At 47.7% G+C, this 27965-nt stretch overlaps 1 protein-coding gene across 2 annotated transcripts in view; it reads right to left on the bottom strand.

Annotated features, from left to right (window-relative positions):
• The window catches only part of VSX2 (visual system homeobox 2), a 45087-nt gene extending 17336 nt beyond the window's left edge, over positions 1–27751 (bottom strand). For both annotated transcript variants that reach the window (XM_048855977.2, XM_048855978.2), the window contains exons 1-3: positions 27311–27751; positions 25963–26047; positions 21824–21947 (exon numbers count right to left, since the gene is read on the bottom strand). In XM_048855977.2, coding sequence (XP_048711934.1) covers positions 21824–21947; positions 25963–26047; positions 27311–27731 — 630 coding nt within the window. In that variant the 5' untranslated portion in view covers positions 27732–27751. The remainder of the gene's footprint in view (positions 1–21823; positions 21948–25962; positions 26048–27310) is intronic.
• Between the last annotated feature and the right edge of the window lie 214 nt (positions 27752–27965).

Below are 27965 nucleotides of genomic sequence, written 5' to 3'. Positions count from 1 at the left end.
TTATCTCCAGTAGATATCACAATCTGTGAACCATAATATCACCTCTTGGAACATCACCCACCCACCCCCAACCTATACCTGTGATGCCTTATCACCAGATCTGGCTGTGCTGTGAAATCTTGGAAAATGTGATTGTTCAGAAACTATTTCATTTGGCAATGGGGTGACCATTGCCTCAGAACAGCAAAATCTCAGCTATGATACACTGTAAAATTGTTTCGCTGTAAGGGCTTGACAAAGTTATCCTTGTCTGTTTCCTTCTTCTATTAACCACAATTGATATGACTAATTCTTATTATTACTGTTGATGGTGATGTTATGAGTAAATTGTATCAGAAAGATTCTTTCATTTTGCAAAGGGAGATGAGACAGAACGTACACTAGTCATTTGCAATAATCATATTAGTTTGTTTACTCTAGGAACTCCTGAAGCAATGCCTGCTAAAGAGAGATTTCCTTCATCTTAGTCTTGTGGTTGGGAATCAGAATTAGAAAACAGAAATTTTAAAAATGTCTAGTTTCTAATGCTGTCCATGTGCTCAAACAAAACACAGGCTATTACAACATGTTTTTTGTGGGGAGTGGGGACAATATGTAAGCGTATCTCCTCTCCAATCCGTGCAAGATGGATAGACCATTTTTTGCTTTTTTAATTAAAGTTTCATACTACATATCCAGGCATTGACCTTCCCTAGATCTTCAGGCTTGAAGTTGATTAATTTACTTACTGTTTCTGTGATAGAGCGGCTTACAAACACCAAATCTCGCCCAGCACCTTTGATACCATATTTCAGTAAATTTTATTGAGCATGGAATGCTATTCCAACAAACAAGTGCATCCTGAAATGTCCACTAGATGGCCACAGGCAAATATGTACACACCTATAGACAGACAGACAGACCAACAAAATCTCTCTGTCTCTCAGCACATATTTTGCATAGTCACTAGGATGCACGTGTGCATCACTGTTTGAGAGTCTGAGATTGAGGAAATGAATAGCTGGCATTAAAAAGTCCTCTAGCTCTTCCCACCACTGATTCATAGTCAATTTCCCCTTGTCCTGCAGATAAACCAACGTTCGGCCATTTTATCACAAATTTCTTCAGGTCTGATATTATCTGTGTCTCAAACATCCTGCTGCTTTCTCAGGCTACCAGACCTGATCCCTTCCACTACAGAATAACAACTCATAAAAAGGAGAAGTCTCTGACTGAGAAAATAGCAGGGAATAATAAACCCCACCTGATGGCCAGAAGAGCATGGCCAAGGAGCTAGTGAGTTTTGCTGGATGTTTTTTTTCCCTTGACCCTCTTTCTTGGGTGATTTTAGCTGCTCCCATAGTCTCATCTGTCATCTCTATGCTGATGATTCCCTGATCTACCTCAGTCCCTAACATCTCCCTGTCTAATCTGGCATCTCTGACTGGCATGTCTCTGAAATGTCCTGCAACCCCAGTGCTTTCAGTGATAATCCACTGAGATGAAAGTCACTGAAATGAAAACGCCATTGCAGCGATACTGATCCCTCTACCTTTGCATTGAATGTGTCCCACTACATCGTCTGGGTCTGATTTAAGCTGCAAACAAACCCCTTGGGGCAGAGACTCTCTCTTTGCACATCACCAAGCATACTGTTGATGCTCAATAAATCAATTAATTATAATAGTGCAAGTCTTGACTGGATCTTGATAACTCCCTAGCAAGCCTTGATTGCCAGCCAGGGGTGCAATTGTAGGCTTGGCTCGGATACTGCTCTCTGATAGGTACCGGGCCCTCCTCCCTACATGCCCAGGAGTGGAAGACCTGGCCTGGCTTGGAAACTTCCAGGCTTCTTGACGAGGCTGCAGCACGTTTATAAACCAGGAAGCTGTTTATTGCTGTTTATTCAAATGTAATGTCAAGATTATTGGCACTGTTTATGGTGACATCACTTTCTATGGAGGGTGTAAAAGGGCTATGAAGTTAAACGAGCACAGTAAAGGTGGCACACGGCCTGCATGGCTGATCATAGAAGTCTTGACTAGCATTGTCCCTGTTGCTTGCCTAAACCCAGCACAAGGGAACTCGGCACTGACACAGGAGATGGATTCTCACCACACTGGAGGACAAGGGCCTTTCCTTCCAGGCTCAGCAATTTGTAACAATTACCTCTGCCTCTGGACTCACATCCACACCGCTCGAGGGGGAGGGTAAATCTATGTGCAACTTTAAAACATGCAATTGTCTGGCCTTCATTTGAGAAACTGTCACTTGCTGCTAGTGATCTTACCAACTACTGACCTGTCTGAAATCTCTCCCTCCAAGGTTACCTCCCTGACAAGGTTGCTGCAAGCTAACTACACTAGTTCCTCTCCTCCAACAACACCTTGGACCCTTCCAGGCTGATTTCAGACTGGCATGTGGCATAGAAACAGTGCTAGTGACATTGATGGACAGTGGACAAGCTAATGTAATATTAAGGTTTATGGACATGCTAACATTGCTAGATCTGGTAGCAACTTTCATCACTTCCATCATGTGATGCTACTGATCCACCTATGGGAGTCTAGAAGGGGTAGCAGGTGTCACGTTCAGCTAGCTTCACTCTTTCCTCTTGAATAGATCCCTGCGGGTAATGATGGGCACTATTCCACCACACTGAGGGCTCTCACCTGTGTCACTCCACCAAGCTCATCCCTGTTCATCACCTATGGTAGGCTGCAGGGGAGATTGTGAGACATTGTGGGCTACAATACCATCAATATATTGATGCCACCCCACTCTTGCTGGCCTCATGAAGCACAGACATACTATCATACTAATACCCCGGTGTCTGAGGGAGCTAGGAATGGGGATAGAAAACAGCTGGCTCAAGATCAATCCTGGAAACCTGAGGTGCCTTAAGGTAGATTCCCCGCTGCTCGCAGGAGCCCAGACAGAAGATGGAGCCAGAACTTAGCCAAGAGACAGGGCCCTTACCCCTTGAATGTGGACCTGACCACAGCAATCCATACTTTGGTCACCTCCAGGCTGAACTAGTGCCTTTGCTTGTTTGACACATGCTTCGTGGGTAACCAACAAGAGTGCACCACACCAAAACTCCGCATTCTGCTGATTTCCTATCCAGTCCTGGTTTGCTATCTAGGCTTTGGAAATTTTCTTTAAAGCACCAAGTGGGTGTGGGTCTGGCTACCTGATACACCCAGTCTCACCTTGCAGGGTAGCCACGCTCAGTGGGGATGCTCAGGCAGGCGGAGCTCAGTTTCAAACTCATGGAGGGTAAAGTAGGAGAGCCCTGGGCTGTGGACTTCACCATGGTTGGAGATCAGGCTGAGCAAGAGTTTTGCCACTTTTAGGGCTTCACTGTTGTTACTGATTGTTTTTACAGCACCCCAACGCATGCTGGGAACTTTACAAAACAAGTGAGACCCAGGCCCTGCCCTGAAGGGCTTAGATAGGACACAAGTGAGACATAAACAAAAAAGGGATTAGAGAGGGAGTCCAGGGTTCACCTTGGCCAGAGAACACATGTTAAAATACAGCACTGGGTTTCAAATGTGCTAGGTACAACATTGTAGATAACACATTTCAGACATACACATGGATCCTAATCTAGACAAGTCCAAAGATCCATTTTACATTAACACAAAAGATGACACTTCACAGGGTTTTGCCCGGTCTTGTCCTGCATGTGTCAAGCTGACCTGAGGGACCACTAGAAACAAGTGAAGTATGAAGGCTGAGCAGAAAGCGGCCTAATCTCCTGAAGGCCAGTGGAATAATCTAGTTGCATCAGAAGTGCCTGAAAAGCTAAGGCAAGCCCTGTTGGAGTCTATCCACAGTCAGATACCTTTCTGTTGCTTCCATATTGTGTGGGTTCTCTCCATGAACATATGGCCCATCTCTGCCGATCAACTTATCAGAAATCGTAAGTTAAGCAGTCAGGGCTGCTCAGCATTTAGATGGGAGGAGGCCTCCAAAGAAGAGACATAGGAAGTAGTATGGGTTATGCTGTAGCACTATTCTCCTCTTGGACTCCATACCAACCCAAATGCCCCAGTGTGGTGCGCTTCAGGGAGTGGTACAACTCAGCAGGGAGTGCTCTCCCTTCTGAGTCAATGCTGACCCCCGTGCTTCAGCATGGTGCTAGGGAGAAATGTGATATGATAGGTGCACACTTTTGGGGGAGATATAAAACCAGTGTGCTATCAGGCTACACCAAAGGCTCACTCATTAAATCTCACATGGCACTTTTTGTAACATAGGGACCTACAGCCTTGGGGCCAAACTCAGCCCGTGAATATCTGCACTGACTTCTAGGCCTTTTGTTTACAGCTGTCATGTTCCACTTCAGAGGAGGCCGTATTTTGGTGAGCAGTCCCTAAACACAATGCACACTTCAATCTCCCTGGTCACTCAATAACAGACCTAACAAAGTGGCAATTCTTCACCAAAAAAACTTCAAAACCAGATTCCAGTGTGAAACTGCAGAAGTGGAATTAATTTGCCAACTGGACACCCTCAAATTAGGCCTCAATAAAGACTGGGAGTGGTTGGGTCATTAAAAAACCTAAACCTAATTTTCCCCCAACTGTTACTTACACCTTCTTGTCAACTGTTTGAAATGGGCCACTCTCATTATCACTACAAAAGTTATTTTTCCTCCCTTGGTATCCTACTATTAATTGAATTGTCTCATTAGACTGACCTCACACTTGGTAAGGCAACTCCCATCTTTTCATGTATTTATACCTGCTCCTGTATTTTCCACTCCATGCATCTGATGAAGTGGGTTCTAGCCCACGAAAGCTTATGCCCAAATAAATTTGTTAGTCTCTAAGGTGCCACAAGGACTCTTCGTTGTTGTTTTTTTGAAGAATGTAAGTGCTTTGGCATTCTTCAGGATGACAGACACTATGGCAGCATGAGGGTGATGTCACAGAGAGAGAGAGAAAGAGAGAGAGAGTACATGTGTGCCCACCTCTCAACATGGTAGCCACCCGTTTACTGAGACTAGGCTATGAATAATCAATAGGAGATTACAATACACTGATGCTGCTAATCAGCTCCCCTTCTTCTGCTCTGTCCAAGATTCATCTCCGTTGGATGGAAACCTCCAGAGAGGGAAGCAGGGGGAGGGGAAGAGCGAGAGATCTCCAGAGGCTCATCTAAGTTTAAATATTGCCCAGTGAAATATGCATTGGAGGAGTTGGGGAGGGGAAGAACGCACACAGCTCCATGCCAGGGGCTACACTACAAAGGGGTGAATATCACACAGTCTATGAAACCTCCAGTTAGCGCACCAGCAATTAGCAGGCGAGTTGATCCCGGGCTTAGGGTGCTAACCAGAGAGCCAGGTTCAATTCCCTGCTCTATCACAGCTTTCCTGTGCGACCCAGGGCAAGCCCCGTAGCCTGGCTGTGCCTCACACCCTCACCCATAAAATGAGGATGACAGCACTTCCCTCCCATGGAGGGGTGTTGGGAGGCTCAACCTGTTAACAGCTGTGAGGTGCTCAGGTGGTTATGGTAATGGGAGCCATCAGTGCCTACAATAGACAGACAGAATTTCCCAGAAGTGCCACAGCCTGGGTCCAGTTCTCAGGGACTTTCCAACACTACAGAGGTTTCCATCCAGGATCCTTGAGACTCCTGAGCTACGCTTAATGTGTATATTAACAGACTGACTTGGGCTGTAAGCTTTTTCAGGCAGGCACTGTGGTTGTGGAGCCCCTACCACCAGGGCACCAAACTCATTCAGGGAGGAGGGCTGCGTTCCCACAGTAGGTAGGGGACTGGAGCAAAATTCTAGGACTCCACACCCATCTCTATCCACAGCAGAACACCTGCTGCTGTCAGTGGGAGATTTGACACAGATCAAGGGTAGAGTCTGGGTTCCTGTTCTTTATTAACTACTTTGGTGTCACACTCAGTAACACTTGGCAGAAAAATGCATCTCCCCTGTAGGCCACAGTTATTTCTGCCCTTTGTTTCTCTTCTTTCTCCTTCCTCCTTTGCTGGTTTCTCTCCTTCCTTCTGTTTTTTGTGTCTCCTCGGGTCTTCCCTGTGCATTTCCGTCCTTGTACAGATGCCCAACGCACTGGGCTCCTCTCTGACTACTGCCCCCAGTCCATCTGCTGAAAGGATTGGTAACACAATTCATGTCGACATTAACATGTCCTTTTGGTTGACACTTCAATGAAATGAATAGGAGTCTGAACAGCGAATGCCTCTCTGAGCCATTGTTTCAGGCTAGCTGCAGACTTAGGAAGACAGCAGTGCATCCATTTACTCTCCATTCACCGACAGAAGCTTTTCTTTGCAACCATGAGGGCTAGAAACTTACTTTTTTACCAAATGTAACCAACTGCCTGATCAGTGTGGTGCTTTGTCTCCCTCGAGTGGTGACTGGGCCACAGCTAGAGGTGGCTTTTACAGCCTTAGCTAGCAGAGCTTTGGTCTTGCAGCTCAGGAATTAGAGGGTCATAACATTCTGCACATGAATATGTCACGCAAGGCACAACAATACAGTAGACGGGCCAGATCCAGCCTGCGGTCAATACATTTGACACTTCTTGCCTTACCCAACAGGGTCCTGCTACTGATGCAGGTCCCCAGGTGTTATGGCACTATAAATAATAATACCCAATTTAGGATTATTTATCCTGCTCCCTTTCTTCTTGATTGGTAGTCATCTCCTTTGGTCATTTAAATAGCAAGTGGTGCTGGCAAGTCCTTGTTTCATGCAATAAGAAATCATTTTACCACTATGCTCACGACAGCTCTTACCCCAGACCTCCATGTGTATGGGGCCGTGAAGAAACCCTCAGCAGTCCAATGCGCCAGGTCAGATGAAGCACAAAGGAAAGTACCACCAGAACATCGCCAGCCAACACAACAGGCAAGATGGCCGTCATCAGAGCAGAAGAACAGGTGGAAGGATGTGACAACCAAGAAGAGTAATATGTGTAGAAACCCTCTCTCGGGCACTAGCACCTGCCCCAGCTGTGATGCAGCAGCACAGAATGCATTGCTGGGCAGAAAGACAGCCAAGGAGAGGGCAGCTCAAGCTGGGGCAGAGGCTCGGAAACCACCTGAAGGGGGCAGTTGGAAAAAGATGTTAGAGAAGAAGGTGGGAAGGAGAAAGATCTAGCCGCTGAGCTCGCAGGGGAACCAGAGCTGGGGTAGGAGGTGAAGTAATAAAAGAAGAGGAGAATAAAAGTAGGGAACTGGGGAGTAAGAAGGAGGTTAGCAGAAGCAGGGGAAAAATAGACTTGGTGAGCAGCCGCTATTAGAGAAGGGAAATAGAGGGGAATAAAATCCAGACTTACCAGAGAGCGGGTATCAAGGGAATAAACCAAAAGGAAATAGAACTGGTGGGGAAAGGAATTGATCAAAGGGTTGTGTTAGATGCAAACAGACCCTGGAAGCAGTAAATGAAAAGCCCACCCACAAAGGACCTAGAATACATGAACAGAAAGTGTGACTGTTTGAAGCTCTGTTGAAGGTGGCTAATGCAAAAGTGAGGGCCCACTAGGTAAGGAAAACCCACTTGTGGTTCAACTTGGTGCAAAGAGGTACAGGCACACAAACATCAGACCCCAGGAGCACTTCAAGCTGAAGAGAAACAAAGAACTGGGCAGCTAGAGTGGAGCTGGACTTACAGCCAAGGAGAGGAAAAGCTGATTCTCCTCTGAAGGGACACAGTATGTTGTAATCTCTCTTGTTAATAACAATGCATTTGGTACGAACTGCCCAGTGTGCAGAAGCTCATAAAGGTTAAAGAGTAACAGCCGTGTTAGTCTGTATTCGCAAAAAGAAAAGGAGTACTTGTGGCACCTTAGAGACTAACCAATTTATTTGAGCATGAGCTTTCGTGAGCTATCCGATGAAGTGAGCTGTAGCTCACGAAAGCTCATGCTCAAATAAATTGGTTAGTCTCTAAGGTGCCACAAGTACTCCTTTTCTTTTTGCATAAAGGTTAAGGAGCTGGTAACCTACAGTTCATTACTATAAATAGTAGGTCTTTGGTAATGTTCTATATTATTTATACTCCGAGTACAATTTGGGGGGTTTCCCTAATAAAGTTCTAAAAATTTACAATCACCCCGATTGGCTTGGTTTGCCTCTGTCTCTCCTCACAGCTATTATAGTCCTGCCTGACTGGGTCAGCACAATGCAGAGGACAAAGGGCTATGGAGCCTCCCAACATCATCCCTAATGACAGGAGCCTGCCCTTGAAGGAGAAGAAGAGATGGAGACCAGGCCAGATATGGATAGTTCTCTGACCAGTGCCTAAGAAGCCAGGAAGCCACCAAAGAGAAAAAGCAAGTACTCCTATTGAGCCTCACTGTCAGGGCACTTCACAGCTCTGCCTCAGCCCACATCTCAGCTCCTGTCTCCTCCTAACCCCCTCTTGCACCTCACACTCTGCCCACTCCTCTTTTAAAGCACTCCCAGCCTTCAGCTCCCTCCTCACCCTTACCCCTTTCAGTTGCTTTGCAGCGCAAGTCTCCATCCCCATGTTTTCTACTTTGGCTAGAGCACAACATGGCTAATGGTATGATCCATAGGTGCCGACTCCGTGGGTGCTCCAGGGCTGGAGTACCCACAGGGAAAAATTAATGGGTGCTCTGCACCCATTGGCAGCCAAGCTCCCCCCCAACCCCACCTCTGCCTCCACCTCCTCCCCTGAGCGCGCCGCGCCCCCACTTCTCCACCTACCTCCCAGCTCTTGCCACCTCAAAACAGCTGTTTTGCGGTGTGACAAGCTCCAGGAGGGAGAGGGGAGGAGAGGGAACATGGCACACTCAGGGGAGGAGGTGGGGAAGAGGTGGGGCTGGGGTGGGGATTTGGGGAAGGGGTTAGAATAGGGGCAGGGAGGGGGTGGAGTTGGGGTGGGGACTTTGGGGAAGGGTTTGGAATGAGGGCAGGGCAGGGGTGGAATCGGGGACGAGCCGGGGGCAGAGAGGGTTGAGCACCCACTGGCGCCAGCAGAAGTTGGCACCTATGGTATGATCCAGTACCCATGTTAGAGAACATCCTCTCCAGTGCAGTGCACTCTTACCCTTGCTGTCTCTTCTTTATCCTTCTTCTTCCCAAAACTCCATTGCCTGTTGTCTTCTCCTTTCTGGATCAGAAAGGAGTTTTCTGTATAACTTGGGGACCTTGTTGATGAGGCTTGCTTGGCTTTGTTTGTTACCCAGGGTACATGGATAATCAAAATTCCCCACGAGCTGAGCTGAGAACACCGAGAACTGCACCCCAGGAAATAGTCCTCCTCATCTTCTTCCTGTCCCGAGAGATCTTTCTGCTTTGTTTTTCATTCCCCCAAAATGTCTCCACCATTCTTCATTGTCCACTTGTAGCTCCCTAGCACTGCAAATGGCTCTGACATACCTTGTGACTCTTCCCTCTCTCTTCCAAGTAGGTTGTGCTGCTATGTACTTTCCAGTCAGTAGGATGATTCCCATGAGTGCCCATCATGCCCACAACATTGCTGAACTGTTGAGGAGGAGACAGGGCCAAGCACCCTGCCCTGGCCAACAGAGCTGGCCCAACTTGGCAGACAACACTGACAGCATACTCTTAAGGGGTGGAGCAACGTGTGCCTGTTGCCCACACACTGAAGAACTCTGCACAGCACCACGCTTCTCTGAGTTCCCAGTGGGGTGGAGCCACTCCTCCCTCCCCTACTCAGGGCCATGCTTTAATGGCATTATCAGGCTGCTTGTGTCTAGGAGATCAGAACTTATTCTGCTTGAGTGACACCTGCCTCCCGTTCTTCCTCACAGAGGGCATTCCAAAGCTGTAACTCGCAAGCCCTTCTCTACACTGGCAGATCCTACATCAGTTTGTCTCCAGTACCAGCCTTCTCTTTCCTTCTCTTGCACTTGGCACTAGAAGACTCTCTGCTGAGAGGATCAGTATCACTCCCGACTTAAGTACTCTTCCTAGGACTCTGAAATGGGTCTTGGTCATACCAAGTCTTCCTTTGCTGCCGTCATTTGTCGCCACGAGGACTGTAATCAGTGGGAAATCCCTGCCATCACATCCAGAACCTGGATAAAGAATTAGCTTTGGCAGGGAGGAGGCAGCAGATTTTATTTTATCTTATCGGATCCCCATATCTCGTGCTAGGTCCTTACAATAGAACCACCCAGTAGACTCGCATGTCTCTCTTGTGGGAGGCCCTCTTATATTCCCTTCTTATCACCACTGGTTTGCTAAGGATTGTACTTTGCCCGTCTCAGTTATGAGAACGTGACGGCTGCAGGACATACTGCTTTGGAAATGCCCTGGGTTGCTCCCTTGTGCATATGTGATATGATGATATCCTCACTAGTTACATGATCACTTCCCATTTCTCAGATACAGAGCCACCAGCTTTTTCTATTATACTTGTGTTAATTTCACATCCTTTAGGTTCATTTCTCACAGAGGTCTGTATCTTAATCATTTAAGCAGAAGACACCAACTTGACAACTGATCACCCTGCAGATCACTTTAGCAAAGCTTTTGACACTGTCTCCCACAGTATTCTTGTCAGCAAGTTAAGGAAGTATGGGCTGGATGAATGCACTATAAGGTGGGTAGAAAGCTGGCTAGATTGTCGGGCTCAACGGGTAGTGATCAATGGCTCCATGTCTAGTTGGCAGCCGGTGTCAAGTGGAGTGCCCCAGGGGTCGGTCCTGGGGCCGGTTTTGTTCAATATCTTCATAAATGATCTGGAGGATGGTGTAGATTGCACTCTCAGCAAATTTGCGGATGATACTAAACTGGGAGGAGTGGTAGATACGCTGGAGGGGAGGGATAGGATACAGAAGGACCTAGACAAATTGGAGGATTGGGCCAAAAGAAATCTGATGAGGTTCAATAAGGATAAGTGCAGGGTCCTGCACTTAGGACGGAAGAATCCAATGCACCGCTACAGACTAGGGGCCGAATGGCTAGGCAGCAGTTCTGCGGAAAAGGACCTAGGGGTGACAGTGGATGAGAAGCTGGATATGAGGCAGCAGTGTGCCCTTGTTGCCAAGAAGGCCAATGGCATTTTGGGATGTATAAGTAGGGGCATAGCGAGCAGATCGAGGGACGTGATCGTTCCCCTCTATTCGACATTGGTGAGGCCTCATCTGGAGTACTGTGTCCAGTTTTGGGCCCCACACTACAAGAAGGATGTGGATAAATTGGAGAGAGTCCAGCGAAGGGCAACAAAAATGATTAGGGGTCTAGAACACATGACTTATGAGGAGAGGCTGAGGGAGCTGGGATTCTTTAGTCTGCAGAAGAGAAGAATGAGGGGGGATTTGATAGCTGCTTTCAACTACCTGAAAGGGGATTCCAAAGAGGATGGCTCTAGACTGTTCTCAATGGTAGCAGATGACAGAACGAGGAGTAATGGTCTCAAGTTGCAGTGGGGGAGGTTTAGATTGGATATTAGGAAAAACTTTTTCACTAGGAGGGTGGTGAAACACTGGAATGCGTTACCTAGGGAGGTGGTAGAATCTCCTTCCTTAGAGGTTTTTAAGGTCAGGCTTGACAAAGCCCTGGCTGGGATGATTTAACTGGGAATTGGTCCTGCTTTGAGCAGGGGGTTGGACTAGATGACCTCCTGAGGTCCCTTCCAACCCTGATATTCTATGATTCTATGATTCTATGCAGCAGGACAGCGACTGGTGAAATTCAGGGGCTGAGGCAGTTCACGGCTATGTTAGCTTAGGTGGCTAGTGTGCACTGGCCAATGTCGCTAGCATTCCGAGTTGTATACTCGGGGCTAGATTCTACCTTTTACAGGCAGACACACACTAGAGGGGTAGCGTCAACCTCGGTAAAAATGCAGCAGATGCTCCCATAGGCCCAGTTCCTGCCCCTGGCCACTGCCCCAGCTCATCCCGTTGCCTTGCCAGGTAGCTAGCACCCAGAGGAACACTAATTGGAAGCAGAGCCTTGTGCACTACAAACACATCATAGCCAGCTGCTGGTGGGGGCACAAGAATGAAGAGAAGGTGCCACGAGCCCTTTCTCTTCTCAGCCTTGCTCAGCTGCCAGCTACAGTCATCGGCCCTTAATCTGTAGTGCAATGAGCAGGTGCGGTTTCTATGTATATGCCTCTCCTAGACTCCAGCTGGCCTTCACAGCTCAATGTGCAGGACTACAGGATGCTACACACAGACAGTATCTTAAGGGTGAAGAACAATTGTAATTTGCATGGTGTTTGAGAAATAGTACATGGCTATGTAATTAAGAACTGGCCCCATTGCTGCAAATGAGAGGCAGCTCCCCTGAAAGCACTGGTGTTACCCCGGCATAAGAGGAGAATCGGGCCCATCATGAGTGGCTATACACACAAGGCGGCAAACCCAGGCCTGCATGTACAAGCTTGACTTTGGCATTTCCAGACTGTGATCCATTTGTGTGTCTTGGCTGTGTAGACTGTAAGATCTTCCAGGCAGAGACTGGTTCTCGCCCTGTGTGTGTACAGCACCGGCATGGGGATACTGCAACAGGGGCTGCTTCATGTTGCTGTAATATAAATAAATCAACAGGAGCACTCCAGTAACAGAGAGTGGGGCCAATTCAGGTGCATTTTGACAACATTCTCAGCTGCTCCTGAAGTGGGAGGAGCCACACCCCCATCAGGCAGGACAAAAATACAAAGGGACCAACAGAGATTAGAAATACAGGCAGGAAACAGCAAAATTTGATTGAGCTTGACCTAAACAGAGCTAACCTAGCTGGCTAAAAGTAATCCCCCACTCAGGTACTCACTGAGAGGGAGGAATCTGGGGTGCGAGAACAGTGCAGAAAGTCTGAAGGGCCAGGGTGGGCTAGGTGTAGTGCAGTAGGTACAGTTTAGACAGGAGCTTGCCCTGCGATATGGCCAGGAAAGAGGCTAATGCACTGCTGGGCAGCGTATGCCAAGACCTCACCCTAGGATCAAAGAGGGGAGCATTTGTCCTCTCCGCAGCTCAGATATGAGCCCTCCGGGAACGCTGCATTCAGGCCCTGAGTCAGCAAAGCATTTAAGCAGGTCCTTTGGTGAATCGAGGCCTCAGTTCTGGGTACATCCTTACCTCAGGAATAGTGACAGATTGGACCTGTCAGGATCAAGAAATAGACCCTGTATCATGGCACCGATAGCTAATGGAGCCTTTTGTTCTCTGGTAGATGACAGGGCCAACGTCGGTCAGGATGTGCATGCTCCAATAGCAGCACGGCAATGGGGCTCAGTTCAGTAGCATGGATAGGTCAGATCAGTTGTGTAGCACCATGGCTCAGGCTTAGCTGAAGAGCACGGTCTATCCCAGCAAAGGGCTGCCACCTGCCCTGGGTGCCCGACACTCCCCTCCCAAGTTGCATCCACCAGGGGCCCCAACAGCCAGAGAGCAGGCAGTCACTTCTGGGTCACAGGAAAGACACTTTCCCCCATGAGGTCATGCTCCTTATCACAAAACTTCACCTGGGAGTTTGTGTTTGATGCGCCGCACACCGGCATGAAGAGGGAGCCAACAAAACCAGTTATGCTGCTCTTACCCTCCCCTGCTGGGGCTTTGAAGAAACATGCAAATCAAGGAGGTGGTATTTAATAAAGCTTCAAGTTTTATTAGCTAGCAGCCAGCAGCTTCAGCTATGCCTACGTTCAGACTGCACAGCATCACACCCCAGCTGGGGACCGACAGAGTCCCTCTCAGGCTGGCTGCATGGCAGGGGAGCAGAGACCACCTCATACCCAAAGTCAGATGGCAGGGTCTAAGCTAATGCTTCCAGCTTTGTTTGATCTGTTTGCAGGAGTTTGCAAGGCCCTTCCGGCATTAGCACTGCTCAGATTAGAGGGAGGAGAGGCCTGTCTGTTCGCACCGCCTCCAGCAGGCCTCAGAAGGTACCACTGCTGTAGAGCATAACTGCAGCAGTTTCTTCTTCACCTCAGTCTCCAGTTTCTCCCACGCAGTGGCTCATACAGGCTTCAGGTCAGGGAAGGACAAGAGTAATTTGCATCTGCACCAGGACTTCTCTCCTGGTTTTGGTGCACCCAATGGTTAGGATGCAGGACAAGAGTGACAATATGCTTTTTAGATCTATATATAGGCCCTAGAACCTGCTGCAACACCACCCAATCACAAGGGGAAGAGAGGGCATTCAAAAGGCAGGATGGATTAATTCTGGCAAAGAAGAATCAGACAGCTTTTAGAGATCTATCAGGAAAAAGAGAAGCGTTATAGAAAAATTCATCCCTTAAGATATGAGGAGGGGTGTGTGTGAAATTAACCATGACGCTCAAATGGCTGTGATAGTGAACTGCATTTTAAAAAGTTTGTACTCAACAAAATCAGGGAGGAATTTTTTTTTAAAAAAATAAAGCAACTAAGGGGAAATCTGAACATATACCAGTCAGCTGGTCCCTTTGACATGCACCCTAGGGCATGATCAGAATTAACTATTGAAGATATTGAGCCATCCACAAATTTTTTTTCCCCAACTCAGGTCATGAAAAGTTGGGGAAGTATCAGAGGATTAGAGAGAAGTAAATTCCTCAGCCAGAGGCAGGAGTGAGCATGACAGTTAGTAGCATAGAGATTTAGAGTAAAATTTTCAAGAGCACCTTGGTCCCATTTTCAAAGACATTGCTGAAATCAAGACTGAGGCGATTTGAAAATTTTACCCCTAACTTCTATCTCTAGGAAAATAATGGAACAAATATTGAATGTCTCGACTGTCACAGCTGTACTCAACCATGCAGAGACCTCCCTCACTCTCTTGCCTAGACCATGGTCTCCACTGTGGTGGGGAAAGCAAGAGCTAGGCACCCAATGTTCCCTGTTGCAGGAAAGTGGGTGGGAGTAAGCCACTCCCCAACAAGGGGCTCAGTAACTTATTCCTTCAGCACAAGGAGAGATGGGGAGGAACAGTCACTCCTGACTCACAGTTCATTCCCTGCTCCTTGGGCAGCGTGAATGTGTTGCCTCCTACTTTGAGTTGGCCCTTAACATCTAGTAGGTAGAGCCACAAACAATAAGAAGCAACATGAGGTGTAAAAAACACACACAAAAAATGAGTTCCAAACATTAATTTGTGGCTGAAGGAAGTCAGTGGATTGAATGCATCTGCAGTTTAATAAAGCCCTTGAGAACGGAGAGTTGCAAAATATTAATTCGTTTTAGCTGACCATGCCCATGCTTTTGTTAGCACATGGAATGGCATTCGAGCAGGTCCACCTTCTCATTTAATTCCTTCCCAAGACTTACTTCCACGGCAATGCCTAAAAGAAACTAACCAGCTATTAGTGGCTAGATGATAGCCAGGGATAGTTTACATAATAGAAGTGAAAAATAGAATGGCACTAAGAGGAGGTATTCCAGACACCCCATGTTTTTCTTGCCTACTATATCACCTTTGCCTCCCCACAATCCAGCTGGCTTTAACTCAACTCTTTGGGGCAGGGTTCACATCTTCCTATGTGCTCATAAAGCAACTAGCACATTTCTGGCACTGCATTTTACTCAAGAAGTGGTAAAGCAGAGAACTCCTCACATACCAATTAAAACACAAGTGCCGAGAAACACCAAGTGCCCCAAGAAATACCCAAAATGATATGGTTACTAATCCATATGTCTGCTTACTTTTATCTCACCTGTACACCTCTAAAAACAGAGAGGAAGTTAACAAACACTTATCTGAGATTTCACTGCCCAGATGTGCCCCATGAGTTATTGGAAGATGATATATCTGTTGAGGAGATAAACAGGCTATTTCTAAAGTACCTCATGGCAAAGGCCCCAGCCCTGATGAACAGACTATTGATTTTAAACAATTCTTTAACAAAAATGCTGGTTCCCAATTAACTGATACCTGAAACTGCTCCATATGCCCTGGCAGTTTACCTCCAACTGTGTGTGCAGCCATGACCTGCATTCGTTTGTGCCTTAGATTGGCCTATTTTATCCTTCAATAAGAGCATAAAATCATCCAAGTTTTAGGAAGCAGGAAGAATTTCTCCCTGGTCTGGTCTTTACCAATCACATGGTACTTACACAGGCAAAAGATGATGTCATAATATTAATATTCCTTAAGGTAGCATATTTCTGAATAAATTCCATCCCTAGATTCCAGAAAGGCCGTTGATTGCATTGAGTGGTCAGTCCTCATTTCTAGCCTTGAGTGATAAGATCTGGGCCAAAATTCCTTACTTTGGTAAGGTAATTGTACCAGACCTCAACAGCCATGATCTTTAACAATAGTTATGAGTCCAAAACCTTGGCCTTCAAGAAATTAAATGTGCTCTCACTGTCGTTTTCTTTTATTATGGCTCCCCTAGCTGAAAAGGATTCATTCCAGCAACTGTATTTCCAGGGGGGGAAAAAATCAGGGATAACAATCACCTCCCAGGTTCTGTGTTTCACCTCCTAAGAGGTCCCCTGTTGCCCATTCTCATGGGCTCCAACTCAGTTAGATATTGGAACATTAGAATTAGGTACTGGAGTCTGTGTAGCCAAAGATTCTTTAGACCTTTTCAAGGTGAATTATCCTCCTTTAGTCCTGCACTTTAGAAAACTGTCTTGCATAACTAGAATATACTTAACCTCTATTTTCCTGAATAAACACTATTAGTATGAACTCCTGTCTCCATCCCCCTGCGATTAATTACCTTCTCCCAATTCTTCCAGGCCCAATCTCAGTTAAACGTCTTTTAACAACTGCAGGGTGATATTAAAATGTATTTTGACAGATAAAATCTTTATAATTCTGTATCCAAAAAAAAAGTCCATCGGTGGTTTGGAGTTTCACAACTTAACTGTTTAGCAGCACTGTTGGATCCATTATCAGAATGGTGCATATACTGCCTATGCCCTTCCAAACAGCACTGGATCCCTATGGAACCACAAATCCTAGATACCCCATTTGAATATCTCTCTTTTCCTACACAGTCTAATTTTTACCTGATCACATATAATTACATTGTTTACTCACCATACAAAGGTTATACTGACTAGAGTTGCCAGAATTCTTAAATACTTTCCATTCCCTTCTCCCCTCTGTAATAATTGATCATTTCCCCTAGAAGATTATCCTACTCTCCATCCAAAAAAAAGACAGACATGGCCTTACTAGATGTACTCAATTTCTTTATATGACTGGTCAGATATATTCCTCTGATCAGTAAGCAACAGTGTAATTACACCTATATATCATTATTTCAATAATCCCATACTTGGACTTTTATAGGGCAATAGCACTTTGAATGCAAGAGGCTTACCAAGCTTGGAAAATATAACATTTTAGATAACCAGAATTTAAATGTATCTAAGAGACCAGGTTCTGCCCTCTTAAGTAGTATATAGGTAGAGTTGGATATTAGATTCCTGCAGACAGAGTGACTATATTTTGTGGAAGAGGCCAGATTCTTAATGTATCTCTTACGTTACCATTGCTGGGAGTAGAGTCTCCCAGCCTGGGTAGACAGACTTGCACGAGAGGGGCTCAAGCTAGTGTGCTAAAAATAGCAGTGTGGACATTCTGGCTCAGGCTGGAGCTTGGGCTTTGAAGCCCAGGAGATCAGGTGGGCTCGAGACCCTGAGCTAGAACGTCCACACTGCTACATTCAGTGCACTAGCTGAAGCCCTGATAGTGCAAATCTACCTGCCTATGCTGGGAGTCTTGCTTCCAGCTGCAGTGTAGACACCCTGTATGTACTAAACATGTGCATACACAGTAGCAGCCTACTTAGCCCCATACAGAGTGGCCTCAATTTATTTTGATAAAGGTCACTTCAATTCTGCGGTCGGCTCTTTCAAACATGTGTGATGGGATTACACATTAATCCCAATATTTTGTGAAATGGTCACAATGCAAGTTACTAGGAGATGAGAGAAAACCTGCTAGCAAAACTAGTTCCTCAGTTTCCTTTTGATAAAGGAGACTTTTGAATGCTGCCCAGTGAGGAAATCCTCATGTTCCTTCTATGAGCATCTGCTTCAGAAAAGCATGGGAGAATCCTTGCAATGAGGAAACTTGCTGTCCTAAAGAATTAATATCCATATTAGCTCATTGCCTGGGCACCTGGGAATATTTATACTGAGTCCACTATAATGTATCAAAACCAGGAACTTCAGTATTTGATACCTGTTAAGAACACATGGTGCTTTGCGACAGGTATTGCTTGTGTGAAAAGTTCTTACACACCACTCTATTTCAGTTTTTCCATTTACTTCTGTATGTATTTTAATATTGGTCTCTGCTTGTGACCTCCAAAAACTAAACCCATACATGAAAACAAAGGGTAGTAATGAATGGCAATATGCAAGATGGGTCCAGTGGGAATGTGCAGGGGTTGGCATTAGGAGTCAGTCTTATATAACTTCTTTATTAATGATCTAGACGAGGGAGTGAACAGCATGTTAATGAAATTCACAGATGGTACTAAATTGGGAGGAGCTGCAAATCCCACAAGGACAGAGAAATATAGAGGGCCCTGGAAAGATTAGAAACATGGGCAGGGAATAAGGAGAGATTCAGTTTAGGAAAAAATATAGCTAATATGTTAAGTGGAAAAATAATTTGAAACCAAAAATACTGAATGGAAGAGGGAAACCTGGGAAGCCGGAATGTCCAAAGGAGACTTCAGAGCGGTAGCGGACAGCCACTAGACAGATAGAGTTTGCAATGTGATGTGGAATCAAAACCAGGCCAACACTAGTTTGGAGAGAGATGTGCAGAAAGACTCGGGAAGATAGCTGTCCCTCACTATACAGCACTGGTGTAAACTCATTTGGTATATTCCAGTAGGCTCTTGATCCCCTGTTACTAGAAAGGCTGACAAATTGGAGGGAGTTCAGAGAAGAGCAACCAATTGATTAAGGGGTTGGAGAGATTGATTTATGAGGGATGATTTAAAAAAAGATATTATAGCTTGGATAAGCAATGATGAAAGGTTGGAGAGTTGAGGTTGGAGGGGAGAGGAGAACAGGTTAACAGTCTACCACTATTTAAAGGGTGTAAATCAAAGGCTGGTGAGAGAGAGAGAGAGAGAGATCATTCAGGCTGGTACAAAGGAGGGTAACTGGAAAGTTTAAAAAGGTGATATTGAGGTTAAATATCAAGGAGCACTTTCAAGCATTAGCATCATCTTCCCGATATGCGGGGAGGCTGACAACACAAAACAGCAGCCAGGGAAACACTAGAAAATATACAATAAGGAGCAATCCTGTACTGGCCGCTTGGAGACAGCTTGCTCTTTTCCTTCAGTATCTCTCAGAAGTCTCTTATGTGATTCTGTGATCTCTGTCCTGGCATGAGATGCTCATGTTCCCCACACAATAGTGCCATGAAAAGCTACTGTTTCCCATACCATCCCAGTTTCACTAACGATCACTTCCCCTGTGATACAGGTGCTGATGCTTATTACGCCCATCTATAGCTCCCACTTAGATGGGTCTAGCCCAGATCCAGTTGAGTAGGCAGATCACAACAATGACAAGTTGCGGCACAGAAGTTGCCAAACAGTTTCTCACTGGCTAGTGACAGAGTAAAATATAAATAGCAATTCAGTGAAAGAAAATTGTCAAGCGCTATTCAGCTACTAAATTAGACAGACAAAAACATTGGCTCACATCACCACAAAAGTGACCCAGATATTGACATTACACATGCAACCTTGACCTGCAGCACGTGAAGATATTGGTCAATCCCAGCCTGACATGATTTGTAAATGGTGTCTCTACATTTCAATAGTCTGGTTTTGTCCATGGCGAAGGTTCCTTCCCAGACAGACAAAGGGTAAAGGCCTATCTGTGGGAAATCAAAGAACAGACTTTCTAATCTAGCTCCAGATGATGAATGCAAGCAATGTTTACCTCCCCACAGGCCTTACACCCTGATTCACAGAGAGATGACATCCCAGAAAGCCAGAGGTATCTAACTGGCTCTCCATCTAATTCTTTCTTGATAGAAGCATCAAGACCTACCCATCACAGTGAAATCCCAACGTGGAATACAAGGAATAAGAGACCTTATTCTAGCCATTCCTATTTCAGGTAAGGAGCCAATTATTTATATCTCAGGCCTGCTGGAAATCAGTACTTAGGATACCAGTGGTGAGGTCACCAGGAGTCATGCCAGCACAATAGAAGGATTGGGACCTGGTTTTATCAACATGGTATGTTTGATTAGCGTTTGGTGGGGGAAGATTTGTGTTGCAAAGAAAAAAATGAAGCTGTTTGGGTTTGGGAAACTCTCCATTCCTCCTTCTCCCCTGTCACTCCCCGCTCCGCCACCTCCCAGTATATACCTCAGTAATTTACAGCATCAGCACTATATCCTTAAGAGTTCTCTAAGGTTCTTGTGAGCCCATGGAACAGGCAGTCCACCAGTGCTGAAGAAATAGCTGGATAATGATGTGTTGGTCCCCTGGGTGCAGGGAAGAGGCACAGACTGAAAGAGCAGATCTGAGTAAGGGGGGCAATTGAAGGAATGAGTGGGGACAGTAAGAAAACGTGCAGTTTAGTGTGGTACAAAGTGGAACCCAGGCCAAGCCCTTCAGAGAAACCGAGCTACATCAGCTAGAGAAGCACCTACCACAGGTATGCAGGGGAATAAGGCCAAGTTTCAACCCTGCAAGCCCAGAAGCTTCACTCTGTATCAGCACACGCAGTGAAGCCAAAGGGCTCCATACTTTGCTGCTCTGTTCCTGCGCTTTGTGCAGGAACCAGGAGCAGGGGGCAGAGGTGGCTTTAAGCTACCTTTGTGATCCCCACATTCCCAGGCTGTCAGGGTCCTACACTGCCTCGGACAGTTGCAGCAGTCATAAGGATTCTCTAGCTTCTGTTTTGGCCTCAACGCCCCCTATGGGCCATCTGCCAGCCCAGAATAGCCAGAGAACAGCATTCTCCAACCATGCCCCCTCCCTCCCCACCCTGACATGCCCTACGCCAAAGGCTGTGCTAGGCATAGACACACACAGAGCTGTTCTGGCAGTGCAGTGCCATCCAGGGAATCCCCATCTAACAGGGATATAATGCCGGAGGGAAATACGAAGGCGGGGGTGCAATGGAAAATCAGCCCCAAAGGTTTTCCTGGGAAGCCACACGTCTCTGTTTTGAGAGTTCGACAGAGAACATAAAAGGCACATGCCTTATTTAGAAACTCATCCATACCAGAGTTCATAATACCATCTTTTCCAGGGCTACGCTAGGCAATCTGATGCACCCTCAGACAATGAGATCTAGCCCTCCTGTGGGCCTCCAGGAGAACAGAGACTGGCTGTTCCCCATGTCAATGCTTCAATTTGTAGTGGGTTGGGATCAGGGATTTCTCAGTTCAAGGACCTGGTCTCTATGGAGTTTCCTCTTTAACCACGTCCACACAGACCCTTGGGAGCTGCAAGGCATGGCTAGCCAGGTCATTTTGACCATTTTGGACTCTTGCAGTACAGCAGCTCCTCATTTTGGGGTTATTTTTCTATTCTGCCTATTGTAAAATATATCCATTATCCTGGGCACCTTGTGGCAGGTGCTATGGAAGTTAATAGAACAAAAACACACACAAAACCAGTACAATACAGTATAGTACACACACACAAACACACTAACACCAGCACACAATGCAACCACACCCACAAAACACTACACCCACAAAGACATACCACACACATACACCAAACAGATGTTTGCAAAGAAGCACAGAAAATATGACTGCCTAGAGGTTTTGGTTACAAGGAGTGGAGTTTTATTCAGTGTGATGTGACCATTTCTGTGCTGGAAGCTGCCGTGTCCTCTCCTTAGGGAGAGAGCAAACACTGCTTGGGAAGGGAGGGATGAGAGGGCTGCTCTAAGGGCCCAGAGAGGTATGATTACCTGTATCCTGTCTTCAGGCAGTTCCGTTTTCATGGCCAGCATCTCTCTGGCATAGACATCGGGATAGTGGGCCTCATTGAAGGCCTTTTCCAGCTCCTCCAGTTGGTAGGATGTGAAGATTGTCCTGAGGGGAGTAAAACTCATTGATCAGAATATAGAGAAAGCTGAACAGTCACAGAGACAGAGAAACAGGGAAAGGAAAATCTCAGAAACTGGATAACGTATGTAGATTGTGTTTTACTGTTTTTCTATGGACAGAAGGTCAAGCCCTTGGCTGAGAGAAAGCCCAGAAAGTGCCAGGACATGGTGTTCTTATACAGTCACAAGTCACCTTTCTTTTCAGCCACTTCCTCCTCTAGGCAGCCTCTCCTCCAGTTTCTCTCCCCCCACAGGATGACCATAATCTCTAGATTAGATCTCAGACATTATTTCCTTCCAAAAGACATTGAAGTGTCTCTTTTTCCCCTCAAAGAGGACCCCACTTCCTGATTTATGGGCACTATGGTCCCCTTTATGTTTGCCACACAGACACTCCAGAAGATTGCACTGAGGCACCCACAAGAAGTGACATTGTTCTCAGCATCTCACCTCTCCCAAGTCTCTCCCGGTTTACAAACAAACCATTCCCCCTCAGCAAGTCCCCAAAGTTTTGTCACAGCCCTCACTACTTTCACCAGCCAGTTCCTCACCCCATGCATGCAACCTCCAACCATGAACCCAGTGCCAATTCCCTTGCTCGACTTCTACACAGGAACCCAGAAAAAAAAATCATCTCCCATTAGCGGATCCCTCCCTTCCTCTGATTTGCATTACCCCATTACCCATCGTTGGAAATCCTTCCTGACTGCCCTGAATGGTCAATTGTCCCAGCTTGCATCCGTATGCCCAGTTCTCAGCTTGGGATGGGTGGATTAAAAAAATAGCAGCAGCTGGGAGCTGAGAAAGATGAAAGCACAACTCTAGGGGAATGCAAAGAGATTCTAGCAACGGGGAAGTAAGGTACCAAGACCTTCTTCACCTCCCTGGTATCAGAAATCCTCCCTGAACCTCAGGCTATCCAAACCCTTTGAAACTCCAATTTCTAAGCAGGGTCAGCCTACACAGCAGTCAGCATTCTAATGGGTGGGGTTTTTTTAACCTGACTTGCATTTCAAGTAAACAATCAAACCATAGGACCGGAGATACAGTGCCCGAAAGATTTTTTTTTTTTTTTAAATCTTTCACTAAAATTAGAGAATTTCAAAAGATCCTTCCCAATAGCACAAACAGAAACACAGGCTCAAAATGACCTTTCAACGTTCGTAAACCTAAGGATTCCACCAGATCAACAACATTAACAACAAGAGGGGCTTGTGAATGCAGGGGACCCAGTCTGCAATCAGATCTTTATTTAAACTCACTCCTAAATCTGTTCTGTGTTCAGGAGGATTCTGCTCCTGCTCTTGTAGAATCATGGACACTAGGATGAAAAAAGACCTATTAGCTCATCCAGTTTCTCTCTTCCGGACCCAGTGCAGGATTATTTCTTATTGTACATTCTCTAGTTTTTAAATGCCTCACGTTTGGGGTGTCTACCATCATCAGGAGATGATGCCACAGCCCAGTGCAGCTCACTGGCTGAATATATATCCTGAAATTCATCCTATATTTTCCCTTTTTAAAAATCTGATTAGTCCAAGCCCTTTTTACCACAATACATAATCCCTCCTCCAGTTGTCACTTAGCCCAGATACAGCAGACAGATTTGGCAGTTTTAAGCTTTTCTTATTTAAAAAAAAATTACTAAACATGAAAAGTTTGTTACTATGCAAAATTGAAAATTATAAACAAATCCAAATCCTGTTTCCAGTATCCTGATCCATCTCTAGTCCTGATCCAATTGTGATCCTTACTCCAGTCCTAATTGAGATCTCACCCATTCTTGAGCCCAATCTAGTTCACAAAGGAAATGAGTCCATATTTACTCTGGGGGTAACCATAGAATTGTTTGACTTGAAAGTATGTCACATAGGTCACTAGTCAATCCCCCTGGATTGGGGTGGGACCTCTAGCAGGGAATCTAACCCATCCTGGGATATTTAGTCTCTTCCTGCACAGCATCCTTGCTAGGCTTTCACTAGGATATCTTTTAATCCACCCATCCTGAATTGTGGTAAGATTGATTTAATTATCCCTAAACCATCCCTGATAGATGGCCATTCCACCTCCTTTTGTCCTGACTATCGCTGGCCATGGCAATCCCAGAATCGAGCTAGGTACTTCTAGCCATCACTGTAGCGTCTAATGTTTATGTGGCTCAGTGATTTTTAGCTGCGTTTTACAGATGGGTAATAGAGGCACAGGGAGGCAAAATATCACAGTCTTATGGCAGAGCTGGGAAACGAAATCTCAAAGCTGTGACACAAGTGCCTTACCAAACAAGTCATCTTCCCTCATCTACCTTGGCAGCTTGTTCTACCTCTTGTTGAAGATCTTCAATACTTTATTAATAATGAATAAGTGATTGATAGAAACTATTTGCCTAATACATTATGCTAAAATTGCTCTACTGCATTGCAGAGTCCAGTTTTAATAACCCGACTACTCCCATTTCTAGTGGCCCTGGATAAATGGCTTGTCACTTTAGGAAATATTTTAAAACTATTGATGCCTCTGGGGCCCACACACCTAAAAATTGTAGGCATCTTTTGAGTTAAGTAGTAGCCTGGTTTCAAGGTTCCAAGATCCAGAGCCGTTGGGAATAAATCCCCCAGGGTAGCTTTTCAAAATAAACAAACAAGCTTTTTATTATGACGAAGTTACAATAAAACTTTAACATACTATATTGTAGATTACTTATTCAGGATCAGATTAATATTCAAAGAACCTGGCTAAAGATTCTGGCTTGCTGGCTGGGGAGCCCTCCTCCTCCTCCTAATCCACTAGCAAAGATGACCAAATTTCTTAATACTTATCCTCTCTTTTTGGCACTTCTCTTGTTTATGTACTTGGTGTGAAAGCTTTCCTATTAGGACAATCCATATTTTACTATATCATAATTGTATAGGTGGAAGGGTCACCTATTTTCAATAACGTGCAGTACAAAGTCTCACTGCCAACAATAAAAAGAACAATTTGTGTTCTGTTTAAGATGCAGACCCTTCACTAGAGCATTAACTAAACAGGTCAGGGGATCTCTAGGAAGCCAGCATTTTATCATAAGATAAATCTCTTTATTAATTTCCTCCCAAACCATCTAATTCTTGGGCACAACCACCACATGTGAAAATATGTCCCCAGTTCCCTGCAACCCTTGCAACAGAGTGCCTCTCTAGTAGCAAATATATGATGGATCTTAACTGAAGTCAAATGCCATCTGTGGGTAATTTTCTTGCGATTCATAATCAAACCCCAAATCCTGCTTCCTTTGATTGGGGAGCAAAAAGCAGAACGTTCCCTTCAGATAGATTCCTCCCTCCTGTGCCCTTTGTCAGACCTGAGCCCCTGTTCCTATGCGCTGAATTAGCTCTTATGTGAAGGTGCGTGGACCTATACAGAGGAGGGGGAGGGAGAGGGGAGTGGAATAGAGGTGGAAGGTAGGGTTAGACCCAGTTTGAATCCTGGGCTGGCTACTAGGGATTGCCGATCTCATTAATTCATGTTTATTTATATTTTTAATCAAACGTCCTTTTATTTGAAACCCATCAATGGTACAGCAAATCCATGCAACCAGGCAGTCCTACCGCCGTTACCCTCATCCTTCCTCCCTAGCCCCTTCAATCGCCTGTTACACCGAATTAGTGCATTTTGTCTCAAGGCAGGCCCCGGCGCAGCAGCTGGATCCAAATGAGCGCGAGGTTCTGCATGCCCAGACCCAACTGCACCACCGGGGCCCGAGGCTGGAAAATCTTTGGGGCAGGGGCTGCGCCATCCCGTGCCTCTGTGCAGTGCCCCCGCACGACAGGGCCTGGGGGATAGAAATAATAAATAAGGCTCCGAGAGGCCTAAAGGTACCAGCCAAGGTTGGGGCAGGTTCTGCTGTTGGGGGCGGGCGGGCAGGCGAGCCCACAAGGTGCGGGGGACTCCAGGGTACCCCTGCGGGGTCTCGCTCGATGGGGAGCTGAGCAGGCGGGGAGGGGGGCAGCGGGCTGCTCTCCTACCTGTGCCGTCTCTTCTTGCGTTTCTTGCTCTGGTTTAAGGAGGATTTGGACATTTTCCTGTCGCTGGAGGAAACATCCTCGGAGTCTGGGAAGAGAAACGCGGCACAGACTGAGGACGGGCTCGGGGACTCGCCTCTCCCAGCTCCGCAGAGGCCCCCAGCGCTGGCGCCCCCTCCCCGGGCCGGGCCGGAGGCTCCCTGCCCGGCGCGGGGTGCCAGGGGCTGGCACGGCCCTTGCTTTGCATCTCCCTGGGGTTTCGCTTTATTTTTCGTTGGTTCAGCGGGGATTTCGTTGCGATCCCGCCGCGGCAGCCCCCGGGTCGGCCGGACTCGGCAGAGCCCTCCTGGAGCCCCTGTCCCGGGGCGCGGCGGGGGAAGTCTCGGGGCTGGCCCCCTTTTGCTCCGAGGGGCCGGTTCTTTGCGCGCCTGTGCCCCGATTGCACCCAGTTTCGTTGGTTTTTAATTCCTGGCGGCATTTAAAACAAAACCCCCGAGAGGGCGGGAAATCCCCGCGCTGTGCCCGCTCCCCCAGGACCCCGCCGCAGGGGTAACTCGGGCTCCGGGGGATAATCCGCCCTGCTCACCCGGGAGGCGCCGGCCGATTTCCGGCGTGGCTCGGGGCGCATCCCGGAGCCGCCCGGCGGCTCCTTCCCTGTATTCGCCGCCCCGGGTGGTTGTTCGTTCCCCCGGGCCGGGGGTCGTTCCGGCAGCTCGGGATCTCCCTTCCCCGCCCAGGAGCCGCTGGTGCAGGGCGCCGGGACTCGCATTTCGATACAATCGGTTCTGCCATGGGGCGGGGACAGTCTCGGGCTCGCCCGAGGGGCGGCGGGATGGGATCGGCCCCCTCGGCCCGATGGGCATTTGCTATGCGGACCGGGCGTTACAGGCGGGCGGGCGGCGCTGTGCGGCCCCGCCGGGCAGGTGTGTGGGGGGGAATTATTATGATATTTACTAACTTTCCCCCGGGCAGCTGCGGGTGAAGCGCGCCCGGCCGGGGCCCGGGCTCCGGAGAAGGCGGCCGGGCGAATCCTGCCGTCTAGCAAACGGACGGCGAGGCACCCAATTCCCCGCAAACGAGTTAGAGGCTCCGGCGCCCCGGGGGTCCGCTCCCCTCCGGCTCCGGGAAGCCCCGGGGACGGCGCTCCCCATCCCCCGAGCCCCCGGCTGTGGCACCCGCCGGCCGGGGGTTTCCCATCGCGAACCCATCCTCCTGGCGCCCCAACGAATTTTCATAAAGCCCCCCAGGGGGCAGCCCGGGCTTCCCTGCCGCCCTGGCTCCAACTCCTCCGATGCGCGGGGAGAGAGGACCCGGCTATGCTGGGAGCCCCAGGGTGGCAGCCTGAGCCTACCTGAGCTGGCCGTCTGGCTGGTGTCCAGCTGTCCGGGGGCCCTGGCCAGGGGCTGCAGGTGGACGCTCTGGGGGTCGGACAGCACCTCCAGGAAGGTGGGCTGGGTGTAGAAGCTGGGGATGCTGCCTGCCCCCAGGAGCCCCATGCTCACGCCACCTACCCCGGCGGGGCTGAGCACTGAGCGGGCCGCCAGCAGGTGCCCGGCGGGCAGGGAGTCCAGGGCAGCCCGCGGGTGCGAGGGCGGCTCCTTGTTCAACCCCAGGATCTCCTGGATGCCGAAGCCGGTGCACCTGGGCGGGGTGGGCCCGGAGCTGGGCTTGGGCCCAGCGGCGGCCCCGGCCCCAGGCGCACTGGCCGCGCTGTCGGGTTTGGGTTTGCTGGGCAGGCTGTGGGCGAGCGCGTCCCCCGCTTTGCCCGTCATGCTGCGGCCGGCCGGTCCCTAGTGCCTGCTCCCGGGAATGCTCGGGAGCCCCCGGCTCAGGCCCCTTTTATCCGCCCAGCCTGGAGCCCAAGTGGGGTCAGAGCCGAGCAGCCAATCACAGGGGCCAGCCGCGATTAGGAATTCCAAAAAGCCGGCAGGCTCCAGCACAGGCAGCGGAGGGGCCAGGGGGAGGCGGCCTGGGACACGAGGTCCGGGGGGAGCCCAGGAGATGGG

This window comes from Caretta caretta, chromosome 6, assembly GCF_965140235.1.
Source record: "Caretta caretta isolate rCarCar2 chromosome 6, rCarCar1.hap1, whole genome shotgun sequence".
Classification (NCBI taxonomy): Eukaryota; Metazoa; Chordata; order Testudines; family Cheloniidae; genus Caretta; species Caretta caretta.
Note: the sequence above shows the minus strand (reverse complement) of the source record. Positions and strands in the feature narration are given on the sequence as shown.